This window comes from Miniopterus natalensis, chromosome 1, assembly GCF_054644295.1.
Source record: "Miniopterus natalensis isolate mMinNat1 chromosome 1, mMinNat1.hap1, whole genome shotgun sequence".
Taxonomy (NCBI): Eukaryota; Metazoa; Chordata; class Mammalia; order Chiroptera; family Miniopteridae; genus Miniopterus; species Miniopterus natalensis.
Window position 1 is genome coordinate 65,187,815 of NC_142081.1, and position 16,549 is coordinate 65,204,363.

At 46.0% G+C, this 16,549-nt stretch overlaps 1 protein-coding gene across 1 annotated transcript in view; it reads left to right on the forward strand.

Moving 5' to 3' along the window:
• Positions 1-4,777: 4,777 nt before the first annotated feature.
• Positions 4,778-16,549, forward strand: part of RYR3 (ryanodine receptor 3) — a 472,085-nt gene continuing 460,313 nt past the window's right edge. Inside the window, exons 1-2 of the mRNA XM_087815056.1 lie at positions 4,778-4,828; positions 10,515-10,694. Of these exons, the coding sequence (XP_087671182.1) occupies positions 4,778-4,828; positions 10,515-10,694 (231 nt within the window). The remainder of the gene's footprint in view (positions 4,829-10,514; positions 10,695-16,549) is intronic.

Here is a 16,549-nt window from a genome sequence, read left to right on the forward strand (position 1 = left end):
CTCATCTGCCTAAAGTCCAAGTTTATGCTACACAACAGCCACGATACAAGTTTGAGGTTAAACAGAGGTTGACTGGGGGCAAATACAAACAAGCTATGATACTGTTGGCTTAATCTATTGCTTTAACAAACGGTTCCAGCTGGAGATGTCCTGAAGATGAATCAGCTCAAGGGATGACACCTGGTGGGAGGATCCGCCTCCCTGGCCTCTCTGCTGGTCTGCCCAGTTTACCTCCATCTCTGCTAAGACTCAGGGTCAAAAACCCTCTAGGACAGAGTCCCCTTTTTGAGTAGTTTAGTTTCAGGAGCCTTTCACCAGAATGGCATATTAACTTTGACCTTGTTATTGTAATCTTCTAATTTTAAGGTGTCCGAAAAAAAAATATAGACATTTCCACGTGTTCAGCTACAAGAGGTTCCTTAATCGTAGATCCTTGCTTGTGTTAAGCAGCTGCAATGTCTGTGGCTTTTATGAGAGAAATAAAACAGATATCATCAGAAAACAAAAATATATATATATTTTTCTGCACCTATCCCCTCCCTACTGAAGAAAGGAATTTAAGTCGAGGCTCTTTGGTATGGCTTTCAATTCTTTGGATTCAAGGAATTCATCAACTTAGTAGCTTATTGCAAAGATCTTGGAAAGTAATGCTCAACATTTCTTAACATCAGCAAAAACGACTTTGTTAAATGTGTATGCCATCCTTCCTATTGGCACCAAATCAAAGGCAAGGTGTCCTTTTAGGAATAATTTCTGTTCATGGGCTTAACTGGTGACAATACTTTCTTGCCTTACCACCAGTAAAAGAACTTTGCAATTTAAACACTTGAAGGAAAAGCACTAATGGGAAACAAATCTTCAGTAAATATATGGATGGTACTTATGTATATGCTGATGTATCAAAAAGATGGCAGCTAGCAGAGTCAGTCCCTCATGTCTACAGTTACTCTGTCATTGCTTTTTATACTTTCCCTGGATCCAGGCAGTCCAAAGCCGTGAACACAGTTTACTGGAGAAATCTATTTTCAGCGAATGCATGATTCTTGCAGTTGCGAGGTGAGGCTGAAATGGATATTAGAGACAGATTTAATGTTATGTAGAGTTTCATGTAACTCCAATAATATGGTGAAGGCTGTCTTTATCAAATGTGGCCTCTTAGCTTCTGTATAGGTCTCAGTCACCAGACTTGGGCCTGCCTTCCCTATGGTTAGACAAACAAAGATTTTTGAGGCTTTTGTCCAGAGTGAAGGGGTCAGGGTCTTTGGCAGGCATGTAGAGTGAAGCTAATGGGTCCTCTTGGACTTGAATCCACAACCCTGGCCTCATTAATACTATGTGGGCAACTGGCCACCATAAATAATAAAGCATAGTAAGTGAGATACTGAGTTACATGACTATGGCCATTTTTCATCAGTATTTTAAAGCAATATCAATCTTGCTGGTAAAATACACGTAAGGGGCCCTGTTACATGAGAAAACCCTCAGGACCAATATTTCATTTGAGAATCTGTCAGAGGGGAAAATAAAGATGCATATATTATTTCAATAACCAGGCATCATATTTTGTCAGGCCTTTAAAAATTATATATGGAAAAGGTATATAGCCGGGCTGAAAACATAAAAATGAGAATATTGTAATCTGGCCTTATAAGCCTAGGATTGTTGTTATGTGCTTTCCGGCTACTGTTGACATCGGCTGCACACCCAGCCACATTCAAATGCAACCAACATTCAGGGCTAGCTTTGAACAACTCAGGTATCCCAAAGGTATTTTATTACTCTGTGGGCATCTCCCTGAATGGCTAGTGTGGGCACCTCACTAGTAATGGCTGATGGCTTTCTCCAGGGGTTTAAAATCTGGGAGGCTTGGTTTTTCTGATGAGACTGCAGCAGCTACTATATCCTCTAAGACCTAAGACCTCTGGCTCTCTCTGTAAAGTGTAACTGGTTTGGGGAGAGACCCAGTTTTGAATCTGACATTTTCCACCTGCTGTCCTAGAAGCAAGGTGGTATAGTTTAAAAAGTTCTGAACAGTATTAGACAATGCAAGTCTGAACGCCAGCTATGCCACTTACCAGATGTATACATTTAGACAAGTAACTTAACCCTAGTCTATTCGCTCCCAGATTTGATGGGATGACTCATAACAAAACATATATCTGAGCCTGATGTTTCAAATAAATGTATCTATCTACCTACCTACCCACCTAGCTATCTTACCCCGGTTTTTTTTCTTCCTGCATTTTCTTTCAACTATTCCTGAGGACAAGTACTTTGGCTCTCACATTCAGTATTGTATCTGCTTAGGCCTGGATGAGTGAAATCCTAAGGTGGTGAAGTCATTTGGGCACCTGAGTACAACACCATTGTTGATGAATTTTGGGGAAATTTTAGAAAACGGAAGAGAATTTCACATAGAGGTAAATGTGCTTACTCTCCCCAAACTATAGGCTGAAACTATAGGCTAAGAAACTATAGGCTGAGCACAGAATAAGCCCTAGACTGGGTAATGAAACAGCTCACTTTCGAGCACGCTAAGGGAAATACAGTGATCACCAAGGATCCAAGCGTGCGCCCTCCCGGTGCTGCAGCCTCCTTTCCCGCGCCCCTTGGTGGTGCTGTCATTTGATCAAGCAGGTGGCATCTCACCTCACGTATCTTCATTTCAGTAAAGCATGTAAAAAAGGGTATTTGTAGTCTCCTCATGAACAAGAGGAAATGTGGACTGCAAGGTAATATACTTAAGTAGGTTATTTACCTATTAATCATAAACAAATGTATGAAAGTTAACCCAAGAAGGTGTCTACATGACATGCCAAACGTATGTCATATCATAGTTTAGTTATAATTAGCACTTTGGGTGGGATCATCTAGATTCAAAAAAGTCTTAAAGAACCATATATAGCAAAACTAATAAAATGAATTATAATAGGAAGAACTATTTTTTAAATCTTGTACTTGGATATGACTCAAATGGGGAAGATTGGACTTTAGCGGTTCATGTGGGAGAGATAAAAAAAACCAACCCTAGAAATTCTAGTTAAACGCAAACAATCGGCATCATTGGTGCTGCTCCACAGCCAATCTGATCCTCGGCTGCATGTACACGCTCTCAAACAAGGAGGCGAGCACTACAGTTTAGGAGGACAACGACAAACTGGAATGCTTATAATCAGGCCATCAAAGAGGATGCTATAGGGGGTCGTGAGGGAAAGAGAAATCTTCAGCCAAGAGAAGGGAAGACTAGGATGGTGGGTCACAGAGGTGAGCATGGCCGGTGTCCTCCAATATGTGAAAGGCCACAAAATGCCCTTTGACTAATTCTAGGCAAGCTTCAGAAAAGAAACCAGGGCCAAAGTGCAGACCCTGGAAGGAAGCAGTTTGAGTACAATATGAGAAAACACACACACACATTGTTTTTCGTCTCATTTCTGATGTCCAGTAGAAAATGTGGGACTGGAGCTCAGGGAAAAGGTCTTACAGCATAACTGAGAGATAGAGAGAGAGAGAGGGAGGGAGGGAGGGAGGGGGAGAGAGAGAGAGAGAGAGAGAGAGGTCTTCCACAAGGAAACTGTGGAATTGGTTGGGGTTTCCAGTGTCCTCTGTTACCACTTGCCCAGGTGCCAGAATTGCCACCCATACACCCAGGTTTCCCTTCATCCACGGTCTCCATCTCTTCCTAGTGCCCCTTCTCTTGAGCGCCTTTCTTGCCCTGGCGCTTCCTGGCCAGCAGGCAGAAGGGGCCACCCTGTACCCTCAGCTTTAGCAGGGACCAATGCAGACAGCCTTCAAACCCAGGAAAACACCTAAGGCTTGTCGGGATGTCAGCAGCCCAAGGACGTGGGAGGGGTTCCACTGTATATACCCTCCTCTATCCCTTTTAGTGTCCGCAGAGCTGGCCCCTGAAATGAAGAATAAGTTTAGGAGATGGGGGGTAGGCAGAGAGAAAGGGTTCTGATGCCCCCTGGCCTCCAAAGCTTCCTAAGGTACAGAGAAAAGTTACTCCGTCCAGCAACAATGGACAATCCAGGGCTTTGGTGAAACGTACTGATTGGACACTGAAGGGGAAGGGGCTCTCTTAAGGTGCAGAAAGGGGGCTATTCAGGGAGTAGCAAACTTTGTTACGAATGGGTAGACACCCTCACTGCACCGTTTTCTCCTTGCCTCTCGGAAAACCACAGGCACACCCCTCTCATCCTTCCAAGGCGCTCGTCGCAACAAGGCATTCGAGTTCAACACACACGCAGGCACGCATCACGGGAGGGCGAAGTGGGCAACGCCGGAGGCTTGGTGCTCGGTCTTGGTGCGCTGGAGCCAAGCAACTGGCCTTTGTTTGTGATCAAGGCAGGGTAGGTGGCACCCTCCGGTCGCCACGAGGTGTGCGCCTCCGCGGAGTGTGCGGCGCGGCGCTGCGCGGGGAGGGGAGGTCCGCCGTCCCCGCCCGGGTTCCCGCGCCGCCCCGCCCGCCCCGCGCGCGCGGCGCTGCGCTCTCCGCGAGGCCGGCGGCCGCGGCGCACTTGGCCCGGGCTGGAGGGGAGCGGGTAGGCGGGCTGCCCGGCTGGCGCTGGCGCTCTGCAGTGCAGTGGGGTGCTAGCCCAGCTCCCTATATGGTCGGGGATTAGCTCGGCGCTGCCGAGCAGAGCCAGGAGCCCGAGGAGGAGGAGGGAGAGGAGGAGGAGGCGGCGAGGAGAGCGCAGCAGCGAGCCGCGCACGCCGAGCGGCTGCCGGGGGAAGCGGAGGCGCCGGAGGCTGGGGCAGCGCCGACGCCTCGGGAGCCATGGCCGAAGGGGGAGAAGGCGGCGAGGACGAGATCCAGTTCCTGCGGACGGTGAGTCTCCGCGGCGGGGCGAGGCGGGGGGCGCGCGGGGGGGAGCGCGGAGCCGGCGAGGAGGGGCTGCGCTGCGCCGCGGTGCCGGGTGCTCCGTGCCGGGCGCGTTCTCCGCACCCGTGGGCTGCAGAGGCGGACCAGCCACCCACCCGCGGGGCCGCGAGGGGCTGCGTGGGATGGGGCTCCTTCTCCTGCCCGCCCCTTTCCCCCCTGCCGCCATCCCCACCCCAGACCTCCACCTCCACCTCTTCCGCTCTCCTGGCAACTTGCTACTTGATCTGAAACCTTTGGTGCCCAAACTTCCCAACCAGGGCTTGCTCGTGGTTGCCCTGACCCGAAGGATCAGAAGTGGAAGATCTCGCCCCAGAGTTGGCCCGCTCTGTCACCCTCAACAACGCACCGCAGCCCCCTGCCTCGGAGGCGCCCCCACGCACTGGGGAACCGCCGGAGGGATGTGCGGGGGCAGGGGCCAGCCTGGGGAGCCCGGCGCCAGAAGCGGGCGCAGGCGCTCGGTCCCAGCCCTGGAATCGCTGGGAAGGAAATTCACCCAGCGCTGCCCCTTGCACGTTAAGCCCCAAGCAGGCAACTGCTGCTGGAGCGTTACTTGACTGCTGGAGTTGAAGAGCCTTGGCTTCTGCTGCCGGCTCCTTCAGCCCTGCAGGACAGGGAAACCCCGGGCTGTGGCTCAGCGTCACTCAGGTCCCCTCCCTGGCACCGGAGGGCGCTGCTCTGCCCCAGATTTTAGGGGAAGTGAGGGGGGGAGGTGTCTCTTGTAGCCACATCAACCTTGCCCTCTAGGAGTTAATGAAAAGACTTTCAAGGTGAATGACAACCAGGTGAGTGGGGGGAATTGGGGTGCACCTCAGCTCTGATTTCAGCCAGGTGACCTTGAGAAATCGCATAATCGGCCCTTCTTAGCCTCAATTTCCTCTTGTAAAACGGAGAAAATATAACCAGCTTTTCAGGGTGATAAAGATTAAATGAGATAGTGAATGTCATTATGTTTTGTAAACTGTAAATCGCTCTGTGTTAGAACCTTTTATATGTGCTGTCTAGCTCTCCCAAATTAGAATGGAATTCTTTCCCCTTCTCTCCCTCTCTTCTTTTCACCCCCTCTTCTGACCTGGGCTCTGAAGATCATAACTTAGCTCTTGTCCATCTTTTGGACCATTCCTTCTTTTTCTTGAAGCGCTTCCTTACAATTGCTTTTAGTTTCTCTTCCAAACATGGTTCCTCTGTCAGAGCTGGGACTTGGGTCTCCTTTGGGAGATATAGTAGGACCCAGCACCCTCTGATACTGCAGGATTAGCCATCTGATCTGCAGAACGAGACCCCACCCGCCCCTCTCACAGTGCACCCAAGACTGCCCCACAGTCGCCACTGTTTACAGCCCTTTTGTTGCAAAGCGGCCTGTTCCTCCACCAGCACCCCAACGCCCGTGGAATTCCTAGGCTTTCCTTCTAATACGTGTATTGGATGTGTGGCAGCCCAGGTACTCCCTGCCTTGTGCCCTCCTCAGTCACTCATTTCTTCTTTTTATTCCTAATGATCTTCTAGGCATTATTGATTGAAAAAATTCCCTTCTGACACCTAGGGTAAGTGTTGACTGGATGACCCAGAGGATCAAGGCAAAATCCTGGTGGTTTTCTTGAGACCCCGGTCCCACAGGTTTCTCTTGGCTTCTGTGGCCACCTCACTGACTTCTCCGTGGGGCAGTGTAACTGTTCTTAAGTACACCTGTAGCTACGGCTTACTGTAGAGCAGTGGTTCTTAAACTTTTCGTGTCTTGGGCATCCTGCTGCAGAGATCAGAGTGAGTCGGCTTATTGGAGAGAAATAAGGCTTATTGGAAGAAAATAGGTGATGAAACTGAGGCATAGGAAATCAAATGACTTGGCCATGGTTACTCAGCAAGTTACTGATAATCGTTGTTACATAGCGATAAATTAAACTCCTACAGAGCTGGCATTGAGCATTATTCCAGAGGTTAGAGTCTTAAAAATATACTGAAATGAAACCCACTGCTTTCTGAATTCTGACACTCTCCTTCAGTATCCATGAACAAAACAAAATTATTTCTTTGAACCCAGTCACCGTAAGTTTTGATCTGCACAAAATTTTTACTTTATCTTGCTGCTTTTAGGGGACTCAGGAATGACAGGGCTGTGCTAGCACAGTAATTTTCTCACCTTGGAATATGCCTGGGTTCAAGAAGTTATTTCAGTCTGAACTCCCCCACCTACCTTTACCTTAGGGTTTCTTTCTTTCCCAAAACAGTGTCTTCTAAAGCATTTTGGTCATATGTTAGTCATGTGATGCCTCCTCACCTTAATGTTGTTCTGGACCAGAAGGTGGTTGATATGATAGAACCCTGTCTTTTCGACCATGAACTTTACAGGATTGCCATTCCAGAGAGCAGAGGCTTTTAAACCTATTTTTAAAAACCAGACTATTGAATAGCATTATGCTGAGGATCCTCAAGTTGTTGGGTATGGTGTTCTGTTTATTATAATGGTGACAAAAATGCAAGCAGCTAGACCTATCAATGATATGAAAGGGGCCCGAATTACTGCAGTCATGTCTGTAAAGCCTGTGTCGTGGGGCTTTAGACACTTGCTAGGTGGTGATGCTCACATTGGTTGCATCCTTTGGGACATTTGAAGCCTGCCCTCTCCTAGGCCGGGAGCAGGCGCTACACAAGGGGTTTGGAAGTGGAGGCAGATCATGTTAACTAAATGCTCCTGCACTCCAGACCATGACACAGCTGTGTAGGACTACTCATTCTCTTCTGGTCTCTGAAATCACTGGCAGTCGTTCAAGTCCATGAGAGAGAGTAAGCCAGACAAACAGACCTAAGAATTTTATTTAAGGCTAAAAATTGCCCTCCCACTGCTGCTAGCAGTGGCATCAGCCTCCCTTCCAATTGCTCTTGCTGACGTAGCCAGTGTCACTGACGTGGCTTCGAAGCTGCTCAGAAGCAGATAAACCTGCCAGCCGCTGGTCTGAAAGCAAGAAGTTACAGTGAGAAGAGTGACAATTACTCTATCTCCAGACAGTTGGTGGAGCTGGCGCCGCGTCATGCTCTGAGAGTGCCAGGCAGAAGATGTTTTCTCCCCCCAGTTTCCCCTCAGATGAGAGTATCTGTTTAAAAAGAAAGAAAGAAAAACCCCCAAGCCTCAGCTTATTGGTGTGTTTTTTTTAAATACCACAGCCTTCCCCTTGCAAACCCCTCTTCACCGCAAAGTTAATTGAAACAGAACTCGAAGTGAAGTAGACATTCGTTTCTATCCATTTCCTATTAGAGATCGCTCATAGATGCCTCATTAGCCCTCCTTGTAGAAAGCTGTCCTCCTTCATCTAAATTTGCAGCTCTCAAGGAACAAGAAGGCACTCGGGCTGAGAATCAGGACCACTGCCATCGTCTTGGGTTCCTCTCTGCAGGGTGGCCAGGACAAATCCCTGCATTTAAGCTGCGGCACTAATGTGAGCTCCTGCCCTTCCAGAGCACGTTGTCCCAGGCTGGAGTGACAGTGAACCGTCACTTGGTAGTTTATAGATTACTGCTCACTTCGTCACTCAGCAGAGTCATTTACGTAACAGCTGCGGGATGCCAGTGTCATGCTTCTGGTAGTTTTTCCCTGGAGGAGGCAGGGGGAGGAGGTGGACACGAGTGATTTCTTCCTTCAGGCACAGCAGCTCTAGGTGACACTGAGCAGTCAGGGAGGGAGTGCTGGAAGGCAGGCCCCATATACCCAGCTGTCTGTTTTTGGAGAGCTGGCCTACTGAATTAGTGTGATGGTTAAAATGAGAAAACTCACAATATTTCCACACTCTGAGCCTCCCAAAGTCACTTCCCGCCCTTCTCAGACTCTTTCCCTTGCCTTCGGAGAGCTCATCTTATTAAAGAGCTATATCAGAGTAGCTGGGCACCCAGTGTCCCCTCCTTGTCAGGGGGATGCCCCCGTGGATGTGAGAAGGAAGCTAGGTCCTTCTCACAGAGAAATTAACCTTTAAAAGACGGCATTGAAAAGACAGCATCATACAAACTCCATATATTTTCCAGGATCAACTGTACAAATAATGGTTTCTTTCCTTTTGCCTGTAAAAAAGAACGTATATGCTTAGGTTTCTGAGTATTTAAATTGCGTCAGAAAGGCCACATCAGCACCATGGCTGGTGGCTCATACCTCTAAGGCATTGATGGCCCATGGCCAGTGTTGTCCTAAGGGCTTTTAGGCTGCTGAGCTCCCAGGGAAGGAGATGATGGTGACTGTGAACTTGGAACTATGTGTATGTGTTGTAGCCCAGTGTAAGAGGCGGGAGGCTGTGAACAGGTCTGCAGCTGAAGTGGGTCTATGTCTGTGCATCTTTTTCTTTTTTTAATGCTAATATGATTGTTAAGCAGGACAAGGACACTTCAAGGGAAGTATATATATATATATATATTTTAAAACAATTCTTTATTCCTTTTCCAATATTGATTTAGAGGGAAAATATATTTCTCAGGTTTCTTACAGTTTATCTGAAGGCCGAGAGGATTTTATCTGGAAAGGAAACTACTCCGATGATTATTTTTGAAGGACTTGTATTTAAATGGGTCTTATTATGCCTGTGTTTATTTTCCTCTTTTGCTTGCTTTGTCATCACTTGTTTTTACTTGTTCCTGGGAAGGACATTTTATTTCATAATTTAATTTTTCCTTTACCTGACTACTTGAGGAGATTTTGCTTTGGACACCACCACTTTCCTCATTTCTGATTGACCTAGCACCCTCCTCAGTGATCTGTACTGGTCTCTTGTGTAGGCCCAGAAGTCCCGTGTCTTCAGACACCAATACTTCTTAGCTCATTCCCCATAATTCCATATCTATTTAAGTCCTCTAAATTAGCTCTATCTTTAAGGTACCCATAATACAAGATTTATCCAGTGGGAGTGGAATGATGTAATTAAAAATTGAACTGAGAGTCAGGAATTCTTCTTTCTAGCCCTAGTTCGCTGTGACCTTGAACGAGTCACTGAAGGAAACTGAAGTTTCGTTTGCCCCACTGTATGGAGATGGAACCCGCTTTAACAGCTTCACAAAGTGTGGGGAGAGGCAGTGGTAATTTCAGCAATACCCCCAATGAGAGGAGAGGGTGCGTTTCATAGGGAATTGTCTTTGCGTTTCCCCTGCACTAGGAAATAACCCTACTCATGACGGGGTCTTGTTGAAACAGTACGCCATTTCTCCTTTCTCTCTTATGTTCTCTGCTACAGATCTTCACCTTCATCTCAGAGTCGTTAGGTCATCTCCAGTGTTAGTCCAACCCCAGTATATCCGTCTGGGAAATTACAATTGCCCACTGTTCTCAAGCAATTTGACTACAAGGCTTAATGGAGAAGGCACATCAGTCGGTGCAACAGCCTTCAAGAGGCCACATAGGCCCCCAGGATTCCAGGCCCCAAACAGAGCACTCAGTTATGTTTTGTCTTCTTAGAAAATAGCTGCAGCAATTATTTCCCCTAGGACCACCTTTTCTTATTGAACCCCATATCTCTTCCTTTCAGAGCTATCCCTCCCAATGCTTCCCTCCCATGTCTTTTATGAGCCCATTCTTCCTTTCCCCTAGAGAATCGGGGCCAGCTTTCCTGTAAACCAACCCTGCTTTTCCCCCCAGGGATTTTGCTGCTCTGTCCCATCTGTTTAGGGAGTCAGGGCCTTTGCAAAGTTCCTGTCGCCGCACCTGGATGAGGCAGATGCTTTTGTGGTGGGAGCCCGGCCAATGCTGAGGCCGCAGGGCGCCGCTTCTACCCAGCGAGCCAAGCCCCGTCTTCAGGGCTTCGAACCGGTGTCCTCTCAGCCGTGCTCCTCTTTGGACGTCAGTGGGGTATTTTAGGGACAAAGAGATTTCCAGCCACTGCAGTTTCTCTTGCTCCAGTGAGTTTTGCCGTCATAGCACCTCTTCAGTTCAGAGCAAGGGAAGAGAAAGTGCTGGCACCTTAACCCTGACCCTGCCACAGGGCTGGGCCTCGTGAGTTGCCAAGATTATTTTTTTTCCTCCTTATGTCATTTCTGATTCCTGATTGTTAGAAAACAAAGTTCAGATCAGCACTGAGACTGATGATGCAGTATTTAAAAACAAAAGAGCTGTGCCTTCTCTCCTCACATTCTCTAGCTCGGGGCACATTGCTGACTCTGCAGGAATATGCTGGGCTCTTGTCATTTTAGGTGGGACACGCCTTACAGGTAGGAGACACTGAGGCACCAGAGCCTGTTTTTCTGGGTGTTTTTTTCTTTTTCATTCACCTTCCACTTCCTTAGACATTGAACTCCGCATTGATTTCAGGTCTTGTCTGCTTAATGAGGTCTTATTTTTATTGGACTCGCTGCCCTAAAAGAGGCCACCTCACGAGCCATCTTACCGGGGTGACGTCTGCTTGCTGCTGCTTGCTTGAAGAGTGCAAAGGAGGCAGGAGAGAGCTCTGGAGGCAGGGCTGCTGCTCCCTTGCAGAACCTTACCGACCACCAACAGTTTCTTTACCGAGTTCAGTTTATGTTATTTCATGTTATGGAACCAACCAAGGGATGAGCAGGGCGGCACAGCTGTAAGGAAAGTGTAAGAATAAAAATCTGGGTTGGTATCGATGTCGGTGTGACCTGTGTACAGAGGCTGTCTTTCTCCTTGGTCTTCCTTTGGGATAAAGCACTGACTCATGACTCGAGAAATTCCTTCTATTAAATACTGAAATGCAAAATTGCTACCTCAGCAGGTACCATTAATGATGAGCATCATTAACAACTGAGCAGAGCCAGTTCCTGAGGGAAAAGGAATTGAACTGGTGAAAGATAAGAGCACTGGGGAGTACTACCGAGAGGGGCAAGCCTAAGTGAGCTCTGCACTGGTTCTCGGAGAACCCTGGGTGAGCAGAAGACGCATTAGGGCAGAGCAGTCTGGGCTCTGGGGCGGGGGGGGTGCCATAGAGACTCCATCTTTATCTGCTTATGACCTTTGATCAGAGGGGAGGAGTCCTCGAGCTACGCAGGAGAAGGTAGCCAGCCTCATGGTAGGCACTGGGAAGGGCACAGTTTGTAGCCAGGACTGGTGCTCATAAATACCTCACTTTAGATAATTCAGAATTGTGGACAACAATCAGAAAAAGAAAGTCTCAGATTTTATAAGATGAAGTGACTCTGCATCAAAGCGAGAACTAAGGTGCAGCCTTCCTGAAGTAGAAAAGTGTTTCAGCAGTAAAACTCCACTATCAGTTATCATATGTGTTGACGTGTTGCTCATTGCATCTCAAGCAAATGATCGAGAGTCCCCGAAACCAACTTAGCACAGTTCCTACAGCAAAAAAGAGAGAATGCCAAGAAGAGCTGCATATCTCCCAACACAGCAAATAGGAAAGGATCTTACTGGATGGCACAGGTTTCTCAGCAGACCAGTGACAGGGCCTGACATTTACTCTCCAATGATTTTGCAGTTGAGTTCTTTAATGGTCCCGAGTGGAGAGAGCTAGTCAGTGGGGCTACAGGAAGAAATGGAAAGTTCTCCATCAACAGCACGTGAGTGTCCACAGTGTAAGAAGTATTGATTGGAACTGCTACACCTAAGCCCTGGAGCAGGTCCAGACTATACATAATTCTAGGGCAGTAAGAGAGATCCAGTTGACCACAGCTCCCCATTGAACAAAAGCTGAATCCAAGAGGTCAAGTCAACTACTCCTGGAGGAGTGTGAGCCCCTCATAAACCCCTCCATCTCTATCATTCACTTGTTCCTCGGGAGGACATGTGGCTTTTGTTCTGAACTTTAGCAGTGGTTCACCTCCAAGTCATCCTCTCTTCTGTTCAGGCTGGCTAGAAAAAGGTTCAAGGATAAGTCATAGTGATGTCTTGAACAAATCTCACTTCTTTGCAAGAAGCATTTTAGGATGAAAAACATAACAGGGAACATCCAGTCAAGTGGGTAAAACTCAGAGCTAAAGCATTTGCTCTATTTCTACTGCCAGGTATCTGCCGGATTGTCTGTCCTTCCCTGGGTTTTAGTTCATCCATTTATAAATCATGTAATGATGATTATATCTCAGAGATGCCTCGAAAATGGGAGTGAAGGGACTCTGAGTTTCTTCCAGGAGAAGTAGGTGTGTATATATGGAGAGAGTAGCTTGGAATAAAGGTTTTTTAGTCGCCCAATTGCCTGAAAAGGTGCCTATCAATCTGAAGCATGAGCCTTAGATTAAAAAATCCAGGGACATGGGTGTTAAATTCAGTGGACTTCAAATCCCTAGGTACCTATAGGTCAGAAAGCTCACAAACAAACACTTTTGGGTCCAGGCAGGTAACTAAATGTGTGAATAGGGCCCTTTTTTTGCAAAGAAAGGTGGGCCTGGTCTACACATTCAAATAACAAGATTCTTAAACACTGCCAGCTAAGCAAAACACATCTGCAGCAGGATTCTGAGCTGCCTGCCAGTTTGCAGCCTTGGATGAAGCCTCAGATTCGGAGCGAATGCACTCCCTAGAATGCATGAATATTTTTATGAGTAGGATCAGGCCTACAATGCCCATCAAGGTCCTTGGATGAAAATGTCAATGTAAATGACAATGTATCATTAATCACAGTGTATAAGAGAGAGATGGGCAGGCAGACAAATGAATGGGTTTAATAAATGATAAACCTGATCATCAAAATGTATTTAGGTTGTGCTAGTTTTTAAATACCCTTTAAAATTGTCATATGGATATAGATATGAAATTTAAAGTAAGCAGGGTACCTATTCAACATTTATTGACCAACTTTGCTATGCCTGGCCCTGGACAAGTTATCCAGAGTATTATATAGGTGAATAAGACATCTTAACGTTCAATGCCTCCAGCGGCTGAGGGTTAAGAGGGAACTGAGTCTCCTTTTGAGGTAACAAGGACATCAGTCACTTCAGAGGCATTTATAACAATTAGTTTAAATTTTTCATACTTCTGTGGTACAAACATTTTCTTACTAAAATGTGTGACCTTGGAGACATTCCTTAACTTCCGTGCCTTTTTCCTATTAAATGAGAGTAATAATATTGCCTGTCTCAAAGGGTTGTTGTAAGGATTAAATGAGTTAACCCATATAAAGTGCTTGGAAGAGTGCCAAACATATAGTAAGTCCTCAATAAATATGTATTCATGCCCGGTTGGGTGTGGCTTGGCGGTTGAGCATTGACCCTATGACCCAGGAGATCACAGTTTGATTCCTGGTCAGGGCACATGCCCGGGTTGCGGGCTTGATCCCCAGTCAGGGGCTTGCAAGAGGCAGCTGATCAATGACTCTCATCATTGATGTTTCTCTCTCTCTCCCTCTTCCTTCCTCTCTCTGAGATCAATAAAGATATATTAAAAAAATAATAATAAAATAAATATGTATTCGCTATTAATATTCTCTCAACAAACAGTTTAAACATTGACATTAGTCACACTAGCTACTCCAAATGTCATTGCACTAATGTCATTTTATAGTTGAAAAGTACAAAGGGACAAATACCCTGTGGTTATTCCATGGTCTTGGTCCCTGACATTCTGCTGAACTATTAGGAGACCAGGCTTGTGAATGGGAAGGAGTCTGGAATGGTCATGGCCTCCAGAGCACAGACTAACAGGTCAGTCCTCAGAGGGCCTACTTTGCAAAGCCTCTTGATGCAAATGCTGATTGACTTCTTTCAGCAATTTTTGATTACCCGCATTGCTGGGTGGGCGACATGATTTGGAGAATTCTAAACTCAAGCAACTCATCGGCCTTGGTTTGGGAGACTTTTTTTCAACCTGTGTTTTAAATGTGGAAATTTGCTTTCCTGGGAATTCGCTATGTTTTCAGCAACACAAAGTTATCCCACTGTAAAGATCTGGCTCAGCACCTTCTCTGATCCATTCTCATGTCTGCAGGTATGAAGTATAAACCTAAAAGAAAGCTCGATTCTTGTTACATATTTAGTGCCCTGTCCTGCAAGGGTCCTGCTGCAGACAGGGGCCAAGCCTCTGATTCTCACCCCCTCCTCTCTATCAAACATCATTGTCATTTTTTCCCTCTCTAATTTCCGTGGAATTAAGTTGGATAATGTTGGTTATTTAATCACTGTTAAAAATTTTCCCTTCCCTCGATGAAGTAAATGTTTACTTAGTTAAAATATTCTGCTCCTTGAAGAGTGACATGTATATAGGGAGTCTAGGCACATGGGCTGGCTAATGGTGCCTTGTTTTTGATTAAGTTGAATCAGTCTAATTGGCTCTTCATTCTCACTCATAATGCTGGTCTCAATCACTGAAAGCTGAATTAGGCTAAGTAGATGGGAAATCTCACTTCAAAAAGTTAAAGCGAGATTTCCCTAAGTGATAGAGAATGGGTGGGCTTTTGATTTCTTAAAAAAAAGAGAGAGAGATTTCTTTTGGTTCTAAATTTGGGTATTTCATTAATTAGCAACATTTCACCATTTTAGTTGTGCATAGAGAACTAAACTATATGGTTGAGCTATTTTATCTATTCCAGCCTGAGTTTCCCAATCTATAGAATAGTGAAAATCATAACTAATTCACAGGGAAAGGTCAGGATGAAACAATCAGACCCCCAGATTCTCCAGAGCAAGGTCCTATTTTATTACTATTAACTACTTCCTTCCGCCCAACACCTGGTAATGTCTGGCCCTAAGGATGTCCTCTGAAAGCCTACTTTGTAAAGTATAAAATGCTGTAGCGATGTCACACATGCATATCAGAACCTGAGCAACAGTGAGGTCTGATTACGTATTCATCGAGAGCTCACTATTCTAATCAAATACAATTTAGGTGAAAGTTACTCTGACAGATTTATTTTTGTACATAAATACTTTATTGACTCATAATCAGGCATAATTGTACACAATTCACATAAATAACTATATTTAGTAGAAATTTTGCCTCGCCAGACCAATTATTTTTCTGTTGAATGTCCTAGTTCTTTCCTATTGTCAACCTTAAACTTGATGGTTTCTCTGGTACCACATATTATTTTCAGATCACCATTATCATTGTCGTCATTGTCAATACCATTATCACATGTGGTCTCTATTAAGAGAGTAGTTAAGAGCTGCAGGTAAGACTGTCCTGGGTGCGAATTCTGGATTCATCATTTGCAAGCTATTTACAAGCTATGAGACGCTGACAGTTTCCTTATCTCTAAAACGGGGCTATTAATAACGTTTCATGTGACTTTTGAGGTAATTAAAAGTGGTAATGTTTGTAGAACTGTAATGAACACTGACTCATACTATCCATATTTCTCTTCTGTGCTACAGTATAGGATGTTGATGGTAGAGCCTACTCCCCAGGAGCTGGGGATTCCCTTTGCCAGGCCCCAGCACTCATGCTCAGCCCGAGCTTCTCCCAGGCACCTGGGATCCTGAAGCAGCTGCTCTTCAGTGATATGGGAACCATTGCGGGGGAGGAGAGGAGAAGATGTACTTAAAGTATTTATTTACTATAACCTTTAACTCAACTAATTGGAAAAAAATCTAAATAGCTCTCCCACCTGCTCCCTGGAAATCTTAGCCACTGTGGGTGTGCATATTTATGCTTGATTTTCTGAACCCATGAAGGTTGCAGCCCCAAATCACGCTTTTAACGAGCAACAGGAACCTGTGCCTGACTCCCAGCTGTTTGCAGGTGATGACAAGCATGTTGACTGATCCTGGGGCTTTGCTCTGGTCTCTGGCTGTGCTAAGTGCATG